Source organism: Cyclopterus lumpus, chromosome 4, assembly GCF_009769545.1.
Source record: "Cyclopterus lumpus isolate fCycLum1 chromosome 4, fCycLum1.pri, whole genome shotgun sequence".
NCBI lineage: Eukaryota > Metazoa > Chordata > Actinopteri > Perciformes > Cyclopteridae > Cyclopterus > Cyclopterus lumpus.
Window position 1 is genome coordinate 9,252,043 of NC_046969.1, and position 18,256 is coordinate 9,270,298.

Genomic DNA, 18,256 nt, shown 5'->3' on the forward strand with positions numbered 1-18,256 from the left:
GTAGTCTGGAAGACCGTATGCCAGTCACTGATGTAGACAGTGGAGTCTGCACACACATTCACAGCCGAGCAGTCTGTGTGTTAGATTGATGCGAGCAGTCACTCCCACAGAATGAACTAACCACGGCTAAATATTATTTGTGGGTGTTATTGCATGCGTGTGTCAGATGACGACGTTAAAACCCCCACCGCATATACTTTTACATTCGCCGTGGCAGAAGAGTTTGCAACAGTCCCTTTTGACCTGGTCCGGTTCTGACAGCGCGGTGAGCTTTCTGTTGGGTGCTGTGCATTTTGAATTGGAAGAAAGGAAACGCTTCTCTGTTCTGCCGTCGGTCTTTCTCAGTTCCCCAATCGTCTTGAAGTTGTTCTCGCCAAGGTTTTCTTCCTGCCTTGCTGTGTGGTTCATTAGCTATGCACGCTGCGTCTCGGCTCCCCTTTGAGTTCTTTGGCAAACAAAAGCAGGAACAATCTCCTGTATCCAGGATTCATAGGGATGCCTTGCTTCAGTTTGCTAGAAGGAATATGTTGCCACCTGGACGTCTCTCAAAGCATGGCCTCCCCGTCCTCCTGATTAAGTAGATGTTTTGGTTGCTCATATTTTGGTCCCTGAATTCAGTTTTCAGGTAATTTTTAGTCTGCTGTAAATAAGGCACACTGGCATTTTTTGTTTTTCCCTCCCCGCAAGGTTTTATAAATAGGGAAATAGGGTTCGTTCATGAGGTACATCGTTAATCAGCCCTAATAAGAGCACACATAAACCAGGCCAGGTCCAGGCCTTACCTCTACATGGTTCATCTGTTCTCTCCACAGTTAGTTGTGAATTAGTCCGTGAAGAAACCTCATGCTCTTACATCTTCTTCTTTGATTTCAAAGAGAACGATTACAGACACAACGCTGGCCTGGCTCAATGAGTCACAATCATAGAGTGGTATAGGGTGCAAAGAAACACAAGCTTTTTTATTAATGTTCCCATATACCACCAACATTGCTGATTCTTACAAATAATGTAATACAATATCCTATCACAGTGACATAGACAGATATCATCTGTCATTTGGATAAATCCCAGTTTGAATTGTCTGATTATATTACTAGTTGATGTGTGAGACAGCGATCGAGAACATGTTATATCTGTAAGTCCAACTGGACCGGAACATTTTCAGAAATCAAGGAAGAAACTTGGCTCAATTTGTTTTTATTGACAAAATATGTAATACAATCCCACAATACAATTACAGTGACATAATGATAACAATACTCAAGGCTCACTGCCTTGTCTTCCACTGATTTTTGATATGTATATATTTCTTGTAATAAAAAAATATCTATATGCATATTCCACAGACCTTTGTTGCTCTTAATATCCTCTTTCCTACAAAGCGAGTGTTGCCGTCTATGGCCTAGTTGTCCTCATGGTATCATCTGGCCAGGCTCATTAAATGCAGCCAACCTGTTGGATCTCCACGATGTGGATCTGTTAGTTTAGCTGCCTGTCATGTCATAGTGTCGATGAAGGTCAGTAAATATGCCCCCCACAGTGAACGCTCAGGAACAGGGTGTTGTTATGAAAACAATTCAGGTTTCTGGCTTCCTGTTTTCTCTCCATTTCAGACTGGACTAGGCACAGGCAACACCTAGAATATGTAATGTAATATACAGTATCTACAAAACAAAAAAAGATATATATATAAATCTTATTTTCCAGGTGAATTTCAGATTGAGTTTCTTTTTTTTTTTGCTGACCACTACCTGTTGTACATTGATTTCAGCAGGAGACTGAAAGAAGTCCTATAATCTTTAGTGGAGCACTTTGACCCTTCCTGACAGTGTGATCAGTATATGACTACAGAGCAGGGCGTCGGTAGACCGGCCGAAGGTCTGAGGAGTGGATTTCCGTCCGGGTAGAAGTTGTGACTTACGTTTCAAATTTTTATGCGTGGTTTTCTCTGAATAAGTACAGACTGGATTTCCTCATGGAGTATGTAAGCAGCTGAACGGCGGTTATTTGGAATAGCAGGTAGGAGTGTCTAGACGATTCCCTGCATTCAGCTGTCGTTATTGTGCATCAGGTACTCACATCCTCTCCCTAGACTCTGTTTATGTGGACAGTAGATTGGCCACAGCTGAGCGTCAATCCAAGTACTTCTCTGCAATTTGGCTTGCTTTTGTCATTACTGTGTGTGTCACATGTCGGCAGTAGGTTATTGTAACACTGACAGACTTCAGGCCTGCGTATGGTGGTGATGTGGCCTGTTGTGCACAACACAAGAAGTACACTCCAGTGGATCACATGTAATATTTCAGAGTATTGGTAGAAGTTAAAGGTAAAGAAATGTAAATCATGTTGGATAATAATCTTCATAAATTAGCTCACTTTTGAAATTGAGTCAATTGACAGAATGATTATTGATTAACACTCAATCCATCACCCAAAACTATACATTGAATCAGCAAGTCACTAAAAATATTAATCTTGGTATCAGAAAGCGAGACATTCATTTGCTAACACTAAGTTGAAAACTCTGCGGTTGTATTGATCAAGACGACACTGACCTACCGGTGCACCTCTAACAAAACTAATAATGAAGCACTCAAAAGGTGTTGGATGTTATGATGTTCAGTAGCTGCAAGATAAGAATGGTGGGACTTTTTCTTTCATGGTTCTGCCAGATATTATGTTTAAATAGATATTTAAATTGGGTTTGATTGTAAGCGAAACCCAGCTGACGCAGAGAGAAGTTAAGAAGTTGTCAGGTTAGACCGCCCTGTGAAGCGGAGGGAAAATGCAAAAATGCCCCCCCCCCCCACCCCCAATAAAATTTTTTAATTATATTTAAAAATAAAAATACAGCCAACATGTTATTGCTGAGGTGTCATTGCTGAATTTGTCCCCTGCAGGTGGCGACAGACAAGGTTGCTGGTAAGCTGAGTTCTACTCTCTCATGGGTGAAGAACTCGGTGTCCCACACGGTCAGTCAGATGGCTAGCCAGGTGGCCACGCCCACGTCCCTGCAGACCACCGCCACCTCCTCTTCTACGTCTCTGTCCTCGCCCGCCCTCTCGCCGTCCTCGCCGGCGCAGCTCAGTCCTGACGATGTGGAGCTGCTCGCCAAGCTCGAGCAGCAGAACAGGTGAGCAAGTCCGTCTCTTACGCTTCTCCTGCCCGTCAAACAGTTTGTGAGCTGTAGCTGTAGCAGATCTCCACGGGTTTGATACGGCGTCTTCACTCGTTAGTTCCACAGAGATGGAGAACACAGGCTGGCTTATTGGCATTCAAGCTGCTTTTTTGGATTGTTTAAAACAATACAAATTAGGGATTCACTTATTAACCAACTTTTCAAGCCCCGCCTCCGATACCGAGTACTGATCGGCACCGGTGTTTATTTAAGAGTCTGTATGCCTCACTCTGGAAGAGGCTGGGATCATTCTTGTATGTGGAAGGCAACATCAAGCTTGATTTAAACATTGCATTCTTAACTTTGCAAAACAAAATGTAACAAATAAATACAAATGTACTCACTTGTTATGATTAAAATAATGGTGTCTGATACCGTTGGGCAATTGTCATCGATACCTGACCCAGCTATTTAAGGCTACATCAACACAAACTAATTTTAGTTTTAAAATAAAAAAACGATCTCTGTCGTTTTCGAAATGACCCTCGTCCCCACGGAAACCTTTTGAAACCGCATGACCATTCACGTACACTGGGCATGCGCGTGACAGTGTAAACAGGGATCAGATTGCAGAATTTAACTGCACAACAGCTGCTAGTATAGACAACAAAGCAAGTAACATTGTCATCCTTGATGAAATAAATCACTGGCGGTTTGTTTTCTTCCATGAAAAGGGTCATGTGATAGGGGCGTTGGCGAATCAGGGAAGGACATGTCGTGACTGCTAAGACCTCATCAACAAAGATAGGTGTTTTGAAAATGAAAACGTGGTAGTGTGGATATGGCCTAAGTCAGTATCGGGACGATATTCTTTGTTAAAACACATTTTGGATTTATTGCTTGTTGCTTAGACGAGATACATTGAACTTGTGAAGGGAATGAATGAAATGACGTACGTTTGAAAAGTATTGTACATGAAGGGTTTCCAGTCATAATAAAACATCTGAACTTAAAATATATATTTAATAGTGGTGTTCGGACCCACCACACATCACGGGTTCGGCACATATGTGAATTTAGCAAGCTGATGGCACAGGACTTAACAAGTTTGACCTTTTATGACCTGGCCCGTGAGAGACGTTGGGAAGGAGCTCAGACTGTACATAAAGAGGATAGAGTGCACACTCGCCCTCCTATTACAAGTTCAACTTCCTCAGGATGTACAATTGCTGTTGGTCTACAGTGATGTTTAAATTAATTATTTGGATTATTAATTATAATACTGGCATCTTTTAAAACTGTATTATATAAAGTTATATAAAAATTGGCTTCAAATATTTGAATGTTTTATCACATTTGTATTCACATTTTCAAGTGAGTATTCTTTGTTGTTTTATGTTGCTATTATTTTCTCTTTGCCTCATTCTTTGACTGCCGTAGACTGATTCTGCACATCCCCACCATCCCCCTCCTGATCATATCTGCACACATACCGACAGGAGAGTGACGCCCAGCAGGTTGGGACTTGCCAACTAGCTAAAGAAAGAAAAAAGAAAAATCTTGAGTTTGTCAAGTTTTGGAGGATTTTTTTGGGGAGGTTTAGCTAGTTTAGTTTAGTTTGTTGAGAACGTTTTGTGGGTTTTTTTTCCCTCGGGGGAGGGGGGATGCGCACGCATCTTTTGTCATTGTGTGCTCTTCGCACATAAAGGCAGGTTTTGAAATTACTTTGTTTGTCAGTTATTTGCTGGTTTCCAGGTGTTTTACCCAGTTTGACCTGGACCGAAGTGAAGCTTTGTGTGTGTGTGTGTGTGTGTGTGTGTGTGATTTTTGGCTCCAGCCTCATTTTAGACCGTCTCTTCCTACGCCTCAACAGCACCTGGGGCGAGATGTATAAAGGGTAAGATGTGGGTGGTAGACTGCACAACCTGTGGGTTATAGAGGCAGTGAAAGAGGAAAATACGTTTGGACATTTGAGTTCTTGTTACTTGTTGATATTCTGGACTATTGTATGCAGAGTGGTGGTTTGATATTTGTATTGTAATTCCAAAATGGATAAGAAGTGAGTCGGTTTAGCTGCTTCCTTTCTTCTTACTTGGCATTTAAACTCTGCGTGATGTCGAGCCAGATCTGCTTGTTTTTTGGCTTTATTCACACAATTTGTTTACCAACTCTTTTCTAACTCTAGTTACAAAAAGAGGGTTTTCTGTATTGTCTGCAGTGTACAAATTAAAACCAAGAACAGGCCCGGATCTCAGGCGACTTCTGCTTTTCCTACTGCAAGTTGACCAGATAAGTCAGTAAACCTGCCTCTTGGAACAAGAGCCAGAAGCTGTTGTGTCAGAGCCTCCTTTGCATGAAACTGGTAATATCTCCACCAATCTACATCATAGCATGCTTAGTTGTAGAGCTCTTTATTTATTGCAGATTTCCTGCAACTCTGCACTGTATCAGATATGTGGGCACATCTGATTTTTGGCAGTAATCGGTAACAATGGCCGCACATTGAACCGTACAAATCTTTTGTAAGTTAAGATGTATCCTCTGTGCCGTCCCTGACGTGCTTTATTGTTCGCACCGCATTCGAGTGCTGTTGAAGAGGTGACTCAACGCCCCTCCATTGGCAGCTTTGTGAATTCTTCCTCCGCCGGGACTCTCGCCCATGGCTGGAGCTCCCCGTGTCAGCATGGAAACCAAGCGCGCCGTCCAGAGTTTGCGATTGTGTCACAGTCAACTCCAGTGAAGAAGACAGCAGCGCTCTTGTTTGAATGCAGAGGTCGGTGACTCATGGGTACTCCCACCACAGCTACTGCTCCAGAATGCCAAGTGATACTTTGGGATGTCTCCCCCTTCCCACCCCCACCCATTGCGGGAGATCAAACCTCACCAGTTTCGTTTGTTTCATTATCTACCAAATTCCCTTAATGGACAGACTCCCATCTGGGAAACAGAAGTTGTGTTGTCGATTGGGGCTCGTTGTGCCCTTTGACCCCTGCCTCCACCCCAACACACAGCGGGGGCCCTTTAACAAGACACATTGCGCAGCTGCCGTGCTTTTCTTCCGATTGATTGTGTGTTTTCATCTGACGCGACACACTTATACCTGCCAAACCTGCTAGGTCTCGTGTAGTGTTGACGAGTGCAACACCGGGAGGGAGGACTTTGGTATTCATATGCATGTTCCAGATACACATCCTGCACTGGCTTACTGGGTGTTTGTGTGTTTGCAGAGGCCTTTGTACCCTGCAGAGCAGATAAAAGGCCCCGAGCGTTCGTTCAGTGCCGTCACACAGACTAGGAAGTCCCATCGGTGACGAGCCGTTGCTCCAGCATTCTTAGAAGCCATGACATGAAGAGTATGTCATGAATTGAGTATGTCATGAATTTATCTTGGTAAGGCTAACAGTATTTTTAAGGCTTATTGCATATTGCTCGACGACAACTAATTTGCTGAGGTGTTTTTGCTATTTCTATTTGTAAAGCTAGACTTGTGTTTGACTACTGGTGAATTATTAGCAGAGGTGCAAGTTTGTTCAGGTTCATGTGTACGAGCATTTGTGACCGACTGGACCCAAACGGCAGGAAATTCCTGCCATATTCTGGCTGCAAGGTGTTTCTTTTTATTCACCTTTTTAGCTCTCCGTTGCAGCTGCACACAAGTGAAGGAGCTCCGCTGCAGGCTGGTCTGTTCCAGCCGTACACATTGCGCCCACGCAACCCACATTTGGCCGTAACCCTGGCAGCACCTTCAGTGACATCACAGGCTCCAGTGTGGAGGCCCAGGCTTCTTCTTCTTTTTCTTCTTCGAGATCAGGTGTCTGAGCCTTTTGTGTGTCTGTCGCGAGCTCCAGATTGGCAAGAAGACCAGCTTGTTTTTCTACGCACATTGATCTTTGATTGGGTCACTCTTGTCAGTAACTCCAGCGACAAACTGATAAGTGATACAGTACAAGATTAACCTGCTTGAGCTTGTCATGATTGAAATGAATATTTTACTGACCTCCAATATTTATTGCTTGCTTTTATAACAGACCTGTAGTTTTCTTTATAAGCCACTTAAAGCGGTTGCGAGTAGAATTTGAACGAGTACCAACATGTGTTTACCTTTTACCCTTTTCTGCAGTCAATGTGTGTATGTTGTTTTTAATGTTAGTACCCGGCCAGTTCTTGTGACATTCTGAATAAGAGGATTTAGGGGGCTGAAAATTCTCCCTTTTTAATCGTATTGTGACGGCTGATTGCCGTTAATGAAGCTGTTTCAAAGTTTTACCAGTGATGGTGTCACAATGCTGTAATGCGTCAGGGTGAAGTGGCTTTTTTAAATAAGGTCTCCCATTTTTAGCACTGGACCTTTGAAATGTGTGCGGGATTTTAAACACTGGATGTGGTTTGTCTGTTTGCTGCAAATAACAGCTGGAAGATTGTCTAGCACTGCTTTTTTGCTACTTTGACCTGAAGGGCTGCTGTTTGCCAATAGAAAATATAGAAAATCTATCTTATTACATGCTATTTTGTCTTTGTTGGGCAATTGACAGCAGAAAATATGGGGTGATGCCACTTGGCCACCGGGATGCTCCAACTAGGACTCTACACCCTTATTTCTTAAGATGTTGACAATGTTGTTCTGGCATTGATTGAATTTGATTTAAATTTCTTCGGATACTGACTTCCATGTACCAACAGGGACAATAATACAGCAACATATTAACTTAGTCAGTGTCTTGCAGTTGTAAAAGAGTAAAACAATGCAGGTGATTGGTTGTATCGAGAGCCTGTTGTGTTACTCAGGCAAAAGACTAAATGTGTTTTTATTTCTTTTTAAATACTGACTATGTATTCTTGAATAGGGTCCGACATTTAGGTTTTGTTAAATGATTAAAACAAGCACTTCTTGTTGATTAAACATCCATATTCTGTCCGTGCAGAGCGTTAACGGCCCGTCCTTCCCCACAGGCTGCTGGAGACGGACAGCAAGTCGCTGCGCTCCATGAACGGCTCCAGGCGAAACAGCGGCTCCTCCCTGGTGTCCAGCTCCTCCGCCTCCTCCAACCTCTCGCACCTGGAGGAGGACTCGTGGATCCTCTGGGGGCGAATCGTCAACGAGTGGGAAGAGGTGCGCAAGAAGAAGGAGAAGCAGCTCAAGGTGAGACCGGTGCTTAAGAGCTTACCGAAGCCCGACTGCTTTAGGAGCTTACTGAGACACATTTGACCTGTCGGCTGAAAACAAGGTTAAGACCATCATAGAGCTGCCATTTCGTAAATGTATTTTAGTGATGAGTTTTTTTCAGTTTTCTTTTTTTGGGGGATAATTGTCAGAATAACGGCATTCCAGGTCCCAAATAAATGTTCCCATTGATACTCTGGATGCAAATGAGGGCTGCCGTGACTAGTCTGCATAATCGATAATGGAAATTCTTCAAAATCAATTTTTTAAACCGACACATATAAAAAAATATATAGATCTTTTGTCCTTTTATAACTGTTAAATCCTCTCTTAACACCATAAAGTGTCTGCCTGCTGCTTTCGAAACAACATTGAATAAGATGCCACTCTGTGTCGCTGCAGTGTGGGCAGATGAACGGCACCCTGCCCCCCCACCCCCCTCAGTTTCTCAGAATATAATGAACCTAAATTAAATGGTCAATTAGGTTTTTTTTGGGGGGAGAATTAACCGTTCAGATTAACAGTCAATTCATTAATCGATAGAAAAATAGTCTTTAGCGGCAGCCCTAATGGAAATGGCTTTAAACTCTGCAAGAAACTTAAAATCTAGGCTACACGGCCACTCTTGGGATGCACACGTTTCACAGGCATTCGTATCAGGCTCCGAGTGCCACAATGGCCGTATCTGTGCAAGTGTTTACTCAGTCCAGAAATAATTTCCGAGGCTATCTTTGTTCTCGGTGTGCTTGAAGTTGTTATTTTAGTTCTTGACATTTGCAGCTAATATTAGGTTGCTTGATCCTCGCGTTACTCTCGTACGGTCTTGTGATAATCCCATGCCCGGTCGCTGTCGATGGCAGTTTTTGATTTAAACTGCACATGTAGGACAGTGGAACAATAGACAACCCTGTTCGGTGCTTTGTTGGCTAACATTCTGATAACAGATAGACGTTACGGGACTCAGCGAGGAGCTTGTAGTTTTCTTACGTACAGCTGTAACCGTGACCAGGTCATTAAGGTCACGGCAAACTAAGGGGAGTACACTTTTTTAGTCCATTCATTGCTTTGAATTACACCCAGCCACTCGCCAGTCAGGGGGACACTTAAAACTGCGTCATCGTCGACGATGATTATGCCTTTCTCATAGTCGGTCGAATGAAAGACGATTTTCTGTAATCCGTTTACATGAAGAAGAAAACAAGTGTTGACATGGAGTCGATGTTGCATGAACCCATTGATGGATGCAAATGAGATGGGCAGGGTTTCTGTTTTTCTTGCCACGCACTGTGTGCGTAAATGGGGAAGTGTTGGGCAGGACCTGTGAACATGCACGGGTGTTATTATGTGATTTAACAGAAGTAGTGATGACCAGATGGTTGCGTCTCGACTGAGGCGTTAATCATAAGTGCTGAGGCCTCCACAAAATGTACTTTTTCTTCCCCCATCGGTTTACAGAGAGAGACTGACTCTGTTACGCAAAGCGCTTTTCTGCTCTTGTCAGCAAAAAAGCCTGATGTGTTCATGTTTTCATAACCCACAGCAGCTGAAGAGAAATTTCATTCGGGGAAATGGTTCAATGTGATGTAGTTTCCTGCACATCTACACCAAATGAGTTGAACATTGAAAACATTGAAGATGTTGAAGCCTGTCAAAGAGCATTGATGAGAACCGACAAAGGGGGGTTAACGTATTGGAGAGCCTCAGAAAGCAGCTTTTGGTCCGACACAGTGAAGACATGAGACGCTGCATTGTTCCGGCACAAAGCCTGGCTTGTCTTGTCTGGCCTCTGAGAGGCAAGAGGGTTCCCCAGCTGAAAGCCTGTGTGGGTGGACCTCTGCCCCTGATGCACCCTGGACTGACCAGATGTGTGTCCACATCCATCCACACACACACACACACACACACACACACACACACACACACACACACACACACACACACACACACACACACACACAGCAAAGACCAGTGTTCCCTGTCAGCACAGGAAATTGCTTAATCAAATTGTATCAGCAGTAATATATGGAAACGGATCCCTCGACAAAGTGCCTCACTGACGAGATTGCATTTGCCGGTGGAAATGGTTTTGTTATGAGATGCACACTGTGCTGAAATGCCCATCGCTGTATCCTGTTGTAAGAAGTGTCTGTTCTTTTTCACCACATGAAGCCGATGTGTTTTTCTTACTCTCTCACACTGTTGTACACATAAAAAAAGAACAAAGACAACCCCCAAATGCTCTTTTACATTCCTCATAAACGCTTTTAAAACCAACAAAAAACAGCTAAATTATTGTCAATTTCACAAAGTATCTATTCTTTTCCGTTTCCACAGGATCTTGTTAAGGGAGGGATTCCTCACCACTTTCGGGCGATAGTGTGGCAGTTGTTGTGCAACGCCCAGAACATGCCCATCAAGGATCAGTACTCCGAACTCCTGAAGATGACATCACCCTACGAGAAGCTGATTCGCAGGGACATTGCGCGCACCTACCCTGAACACGATTTCTTCAAGGAGAAAGACAGCTTGGGCCAGGAGGTGCTCTTCAACGTCATGAAGGCAGGTCACGTTTGTGTTGTTGAACCTGGTCGTATGCAGATTAACTGATAAGACTGTGTCGAGATTACAAATGGAGGTATTTAACAGTGAGTCCTATCAAAACTATTGTTTTTTTTAACTGAGTACAGTATAATGAAGTGTGTCCAGCCATCACCGAGACTCATCCCAAGCTAATCTGTTACCTCAGGCATATTCTCTGGTTGACCGTGAGGTCGGCTATTGCCAAGGGAGTGCATTCATTGTGGGACTGCTGCTCATGCAGGTAATGATCCCGTCTTCACCACACGCACATAAACAAACACACTGATTCACCGGCTCCCAGCAAACAGTTTGCCGGGGTTTTGTGAGTAACGGACCAATTTGAGGTTTGATTTCATCCTGTTGTTGTTGTTGTTGTTATTACTCCTATTTTTCTTTCTAGATGCCAGAAGAGGAGGCTTTCTGCGTGTTCGTGAAGTTGATGCAAGACTACAGATTACGAGAGCTCTTCAAACCCAGCATGGCTGAGCTGGGACTCTGCATGTACCAGTTTGAGTATATGATCCAGGTAGACGCCTCATTCTCATGACGGTAGTCATGTATAGTGCACAGTGCCACGGTGGCAGGTCGCTCAACATTTCTAACGGCCACTCAAGGTTTTTGTCTGCCGCGCCTGAAAATCTATGTTGAATGATAAACACTAAGTCAGTAGACTTATGGAATACATCATGTAACCTTAATTTAAGAATGATTATTTTTAAGATAAGGAAATCTATCTGCCACGGTGGCAGATAAACTAACATCTTTACCTATAATTTAATTCTCTGGGAGAGTGGCAATGGTGTGAATCCATTTTTATTTATTTATTGTCTCGCAGGAACAACTCCCGGAGCTTCACATGCATTTCCAGTCTCAGAGCTTTCACACGTCCATGTATGCCTCCTCCTGGTTCCTCACCATCTTCCTCACCTCCTTCCCTCTGCCCGTCGCCACACGGATCTTTGACATCTTCATGTGCGAGGTCAGATTAAAGGAGCTGCGGCTCAGGAGCAACCACCCGCTTTGAACTATATCAAGTTGTCTGCTTACATATATCGTTCCGTAAAGAATTAGTATCTCTGCATGTTTTGTCGTTCTGTTTATTCAGCTTGCATTGTACTCTTGTGTCCACGGTTTTCGTGACGTAACGGTTTCCTGCGGTTGTGCTGACTGTCACTGTGGCTAACAGCCTCAGACCAAATGATTTTAAAATGCAGTTTTAAAATCTAAAAAAGGAACAGTAAACCTTTGCACTAAAGGCAAGTTTTTCCACTTAAAAGTTAACATGTCTTCCATTAATTTGAGACCTCTTTCTAGTTTACATGAAGTTTACTGTCCTGGAAAGATTATCCGATAGCACCACCTGTTGGAGAAAAGTGAAACACTACATTCCACATTTTATAGTGGCTGTGAGTCGGTTCATCGCTCCCTTGAGACCTGTTGTGATACATTTTAAATCCTCAACCCATTTTAAAGGAGGTTTTCAAAAGATGACTCCTCAGTGATTACTGGTGATCTCTCTCTTCAGGGTCTGGAGATAGTTTTCCGCGTGGGGCTGGCCATCCTTCAGATGAACCAGACCGAACTCATCCAGCTCGACATGGAGGGAATGTTACAGGTACATCAGCCGTGACCTCCATGTAACTAATCAACCAGCTCAGGTGTGTGTGTGTGTGTGTGTGTGTGTGTGTGTGTGTGTGTGTGTGTGTGTGTGTGTGTGTGTGTGTGTGTGTGTGTGTGTGTGTGTGTGTGTGTGTGTGTGTGTGTGTGTGTGTGTGTGTGTGTGTGTGTGTGTGTGTGTGTGTGTGTGTGTGTGTGTGTGTGTGTGTGTGTGTGTGTGTGTGTGTGTGTGTGTGTGTGTGTGTGTGTGTGTGTGTGTGTGTGTGTGTGTGTGTGTGTGTGTGTGTGTGTGTGTGTGTGTGTGTCACTTATATTGTTTCCTTATTGTGCCCCAGCACTTCCAGAGGGTCATCCCACACCAGCTGGACAGCGGACCGGATAAGGTCATCCAGGCTGCTTATCAAGTTAAATACAATGCCAAGAAGATGAAAAAGTAAGCGAGCTCTAAGTCCATCAACACCGACCAAAAAAAAAAAACTCTGGGTAAAACGCACATCCTGGTTGGCCCATCTCAACGGGTGTTCTGGGTTCCCTCATTAACTTTACAATTAAACGCCCAAACCTTTCTGTAACAATTATTCTTTTACTTTAAACAACATTTTCAGCCTTGATTGCAAAGTTTGTAAAGTACCCTCTCCTGGCTATACAGTGTACAGTATAGGCAGAGTGGAAATAGGGTAGAAAAAGGGTGATGACAAGCACCGAAGGTCGCACAGCTGGCATGGACTCTGGGACGTTGAGGTAACGCGGCATGTGCGTTAACCATAAGGCACTCCTATACACAGTAATTCTTAATTAGAGCTACAAAACATGTACACGTATCTTGTTGGTATTATGGCTTTGAAAACAAATTTGCAGGTTTTTGCTGAAGTTTTATGATATTTGGCCCTGTTTTTAATTTCTGCTATTTGTTTTTAGGTACCTCAGCCCCACAGTAGACAGATTTCTGTCTTCATTACGTGAGTGAGCGCTAACCTTCTGGTCTTCACTGACATTTCTTTCAGGTTAGAGAAAGAATACACTACAATCAAATCTAAAGAGATGGAGGAGCAGGTGGAGATAAAGGTGCGTGGACGTTGTTGATTGTTAAAAGAAGTGATCTAAAGGCTCCACTCTGTGTTTTTATTAACATTTTTGCAATTTCTTGTTTTGCAGAGGTTGCGGACAGAGAACCGGCTCCTGAAGCAGAGGATAGACACACTGGAGAAAGTGAGTGCAGCAGTGTCTGTCACAGGTGCTTCGTCACCAGAATAACCAGTCATACAATGCTTGCCAGCACAACATTAACCCCATCCAGCTGTGTCGGCTCCCGCATCATGCATCTCTCTTCTTAATGAAGGGGTCTCGTCTTTCACTAACTGGGCTCTCTGTTAGTTGAAAGTCCATTTACATGATAAACCGTCACCGGTTGGCTGGTGCAGCATGGTGCATTTTCCGATTGCAGATAAATTGGAAAACAGACGCCGGTCTTGGCGTCTCGGTGACCGCCTGTGGCTCGAATAACAGACACTAACTGAGGCAGATGCTTTTAACGAGCCCGTTCGGACCGCGAACGTGGCTGTGGCTTGATGCTGTCCAGGTCGCAAAGCACTGCATGCCCGAGTTGCACTGTTTTAGTATTGCCCTGCAACTTTTTATGTCTCTCTCTCTCTCGCTCGCTCGCGCGCGCTACCGCTGGTGAAGGCACCGTGCATGAGGCCTGCCATGGATAGCAAGGGGGGGCGACGGCATGTTTGCCTGCGGGAAGGAACACTGTGGTCTAAATGAGTCTGTTACTTCCAACCAGCTCGGGGCTGCTGCTCTCTGACACATCTGTCACGTAACTCCCAGGGCCCCTTTTTTAACTCTTCACTAACAGAGCGGCTCGACCGTTTAGATGGACCACATCGAAGTCCACAGCTTCCGTTCAGTTAATCAACACGTAGCTCCTTAACACTGTTATTGTGCTGCTGGGTCCCCCGGACCTCACTCTAGTCGCTATTACCTTCTTCCTGTCTGACCCTGTTATCTGCACCGCCTCCAACTTATTTGCACTTTTTTCACCACACCTGCATGCAATGTTCCTTTTCTAACCCTGAATGTAAACATGGGTTCTCCAGTCTGAAAACAGATATATTTCTGGATGGGAAATGAACATTGCGTTTCTTCTCTTAAACAATCAATTGTTCTTTTGTTGTTGTGTGCTTTAAACTGTCCTCTGGATTGTCTCCCTCTGCTGTCTCTTGCTGATATTTCTGTTTTGTAGGAAAGTGCTTCCTTGGCAGATAGATTGATCCAGGTATATTCCTAATTTTCTCTATTACTCATATTGCAACTTCCTTCTTCCTTCTCTCTCTCTCTCTCTCTCTTAGCATTGCATGCTCATCATTAGTACAACACAGTGATAATGCAGAAGTTAATGAACGCTAATGATTCTCTGAGTTAAGAACTAAACCAGATTGTCGAATAAGTGCATGAAATAGCACATTGTAGCATGTCAGAAAAAGCTGAAGAAAGCAAAGGAATTGGTAAACATAAATCACACGTTGCTAGAATTAAGCATGTCCTCTAGGAAATCCAATCCCTCATCTTCTCCTCTGATTCGCCCATCCATTCCGCCCTCTCGTTTTCCCACTTCATGTCGTGCTCACACCACTCCTCCTCGGTTGGTTATGTTAAGGGTCAAGTGACTCGGGCTCAGGAGGCAGAGGAGCTGTACCTGGTCAAGCGGGAGCTGGCCACACTCAAACAGCAGAGCGAGGAGGCCGGTGCTCAGCTGGAGCAGGCCAAGACACCCAGCAGGCAGCTCCAGCCGCATCAGCCGCAAGTGGTAAGGAGGGCCACCGAGTCCCCAGCTGGCAGCTTGCACTGGCTCGGGCCCCGCCCAGTCCGTGACGGTAGCTGAGACTTTGAGATCGGGACGTTTCCCTAGATCAGTTTGTGTTGTGTGCCAAAAGGTCAGGACGACCATTTCAAGATGATGTGTTGTGCTAAAGACCTGGGCCTGTAAAGTACAGAAAAAAACACAGTTCTGATGTGTCACGGTTACCCGCCCAGTTGATGCGTATTGCCGAGCAACAAAATCCATAGCAGTGGCAGAGCAGGGTTTTTCTCACTTTTGCACATCGGCTTTGGGTAATGATCTGTTTGGGCATGCATGAATTCACATCGGGACACGGAGTACGACACACTTCAGGCACCTTACTGTCTGACTGCATTCTCAGAAATGCAGTCATGAATATGTAAGTAGTTGTCTCACCGGCTGGTAGATTTCACACGTGGCATCCTGCTCACAGAATCCTCTCGTTGCATATCCATCGACCGAGCGCTCTTAATTATTGATGGCTGCATTCCGGACGATAATGTGCAAAGCGTTACAATGTTTTACATAATTTGCCATGTTGCTCCTCAATGAGCAGTCATGAATTATGTATGTGAAAGGGAAAGGCAAAGGGGTTGGTGTCCGCTGCAATTGTGGTTCAATTCTTTGCAGTGGAGTGAGGAGGCATTGAGGTGTGTTTTCTTCCAGAAGAACATAGTAGGGAGATATGGCCAAAAAGTAGTATGTGAAGGATAAAGATGATAAAGTCTATTTTTGTTTAATCCTGTGGGGAATTAAATACTTGACTAATTGACTAATTGTGTATCTCGATATATGGTTTAATCACGATACGTTACCACGGGAATTCTGTAAATTGTCATAAGAAATTATCGCTCAGTCATATATATATATATATATATATATATATATATATATATATATATATATATATATATATATATATATATATATATCAGCTGTACATATCTCATGGACTGAACTTATTTTGGGCCCCTAGTTTACATTACTGGATGTTGAATATTTATCTTCATTAAATGTCAACATTGAGGACACCCGGGCATCAACATTCGTAGCTCTGTCCGTGCTCACGCATATGTCCTGTTGTAGAAGGGAGCCCCTCGGTACTCTGAGGAGTCCGTGCTGCAGCTGGAGCGAGAGCTGGTGCAGGCCCGACTGAAGGAGGCGGAGTCTCAGTGCGCTCTCAAGGAGATGCAAGACAAGATCCTGGATATTGAAAAGGTGTGTTGCTCCCGTACGCAATGTACTGCCTAAATATTTCGCAAACATACAATAGTCTTGCATGACCCGACCTGGCTGTATCTGCCACACTTTTGCAACGTGTCATTGTCCCGCACCTTGTTTAGAGGAACACATCGCTCCCAGATGACACCAATGTGGCGCGTCTTCAAGAGGAGCTGATCGGAGTGAAGCTAAGAGAGGCGGAGGCTCTGACCGGCCTGAAGGAGCTGAGGCAGCAAGTCAGAGGCCTGGAAGAGCACTGGCAGGTGAGCGCCGACATGGCAGTGGCATGTCAGTACATTAGTTCTGTTGTAAAGGAAAATACAACCAAAATCTCAAAGCTGAGATGAAAGAAATGATTTAATGATTTACCAAAATATGGACATAATGCCTGGAATGCAGCCTCATGACAGCTGCATACATTATCTCTGTCCGACATGGTTTTTGTTTTTTTGAAAGAGCAGAATGTCCATGTCAGTGAAAAGGGAAGCGTATCCGTTTAATAAGTAATGGAAAATGTGACGGACCGTAACGCCTCTCCTCAGCGCCACTTGGCACGCACCGCCGGTCGCTGGAAGGACAGCACCAGGAAGAATACCTTGAGCGAGCTGCAGGACGAGCTGATGAGCGTGAGGCTGCGTGAGGCCGAGGCCCAGGCAGAGCTGCGGGAGACACGGCAGAGAATGCTGGAGCTGGAGACGCAGGTCAGATGTCACGTCGGCTTCCTAACCACATGAACCCTATAAAGCTCACTGTTCTTTTGATGTTTAGTCCTGCTTTTTTACATTCTTACACATTTCTCACATTTCTGGCCTTTTATAATGCAAATAATCGCAGGAAAGTAAAAGGTGTGCTGTAGTATGGATGGTTAAGTAGGTGAGGTGGAGCTACAGTTTCTCTAATTAACAGTAAATGAGCTGAAAAAAAGAAGTGAATTCTCTACCTGTATTGTCACACTGTCTCCTTCAGAGGGCAGCAGTCATCTGTGATCTAAACAATCATTCACTTTTTTATCGCAGATATTTGTGTATTGGAATTGATCGTTTATCAAGGTAAACATATTTTGTTTATGTACAACCTGTGCTCACACAGAATCAGATTCACAGTAACCAGCTGCGACGGGCGGAGCAGGAGGGTCGCTGTCTCCAGGAGTGTGTGCAAACGCTGACGGTGCAAAATAAAGACCTGCATGGGCAACTGCAAGAGATCAAGCGGAGACAAGCTGAGATTGAGTGCAAGGTGCAACACTTAGCACAGGGCACAAACCCCTGTTTGGGCTAAATCTAAATCCATTCAAAGTTTGTATTGTGTAAAGATAATATACACTATTATTGTTTTTTTGTTGGTTTTTTTATGTTCAAGGTCTGCTTTTCTCTTGAGCTTGATTGAGACATAATGTTTCTTTTAATGCTTGATATATCTTGTTATATAACCAGTATTTTTGATAGTTTCTGATAGTATTTCTTTCTTTCTGAAAAACACAAATGTTGTTCAATGCATGTTTTTCTACCGGCCTCTCAGCCTCTCCCCCGGGGCTTTGGCAAAACCGTAATTTTGCTTCTTTGTTTTTGTCTTTCTGCAGAGTAAAGAAAAGGTGATGGCAGTGAGGTTGCGGGAAGCTGACAACATTGCCGCCATGGCTGAACTCCAGCAACAGATCTCAGAGCTTGAGATTCAGGTAAAGTCTCCTTGTTGTCTGTAACGTCAGGTTTTGATTTCC

At 44.0% G+C, this 18,256-nt stretch overlaps 1 protein-coding gene across 5 annotated transcripts in view; it reads left to right on the forward strand.

Annotated features, from left to right (window-relative positions):
- The window catches only part of evi5b (ecotropic viral integration site 5b), a 28,023-nt gene that overhangs the window by 3,032 nt on the left and 6,735 nt on the right, over window positions 1-18,256 (forward strand). For 2 of the 5 annotated variants that reach the window (XM_034530653.1, XM_034530655.1), the window contains exons 2-18: window positions 2,901-3,133; window positions 8,069-8,258; window positions 10,614-10,838; window positions 11,026-11,100; window positions 11,260-11,385; window positions 11,695-11,838; window positions 12,385-12,474; window positions 12,812-12,909; window positions 13,481-13,541; window positions 13,632-13,685; window positions 14,722-14,754; window positions 15,136-15,285; window positions 16,405-16,536; window positions 16,662-16,802; window positions 17,082-17,240; window positions 17,629-17,775; window positions 18,119-18,214. In XM_034530653.1, the coding sequence (XP_034386544.1) occupies window positions 2,901-3,133; window positions 8,069-8,258; window positions 10,614-10,838; window positions 11,026-11,100; window positions 11,260-11,385; window positions 11,695-11,838; window positions 12,385-12,474; window positions 12,812-12,909; window positions 13,481-13,541; window positions 13,632-13,685; window positions 14,722-14,754; window positions 15,136-15,285; window positions 16,405-16,536; window positions 16,662-16,802; window positions 17,082-17,240; window positions 17,629-17,775; window positions 18,119-18,214 (2,154 nt within the window). The remainder of the gene's footprint in view (window positions 1-2,900; window positions 3,134-8,068; window positions 8,259-10,613; window positions 10,839-11,025; window positions 11,101-11,259; window positions 11,386-11,694; window positions 11,839-12,384; window positions 12,475-12,811; window positions 12,910-13,480; window positions 13,542-13,631; window positions 13,686-14,721; window positions 14,755-15,135; window positions 15,286-16,404; window positions 16,537-16,661; window positions 16,803-17,081; window positions 17,241-17,628; window positions 17,776-18,118; window positions 18,215-18,256) is intronic. The other 3 variants (XM_034530656.1, XM_034530657.1, XM_034530654.1) reach the window with 2 other exon arrangements.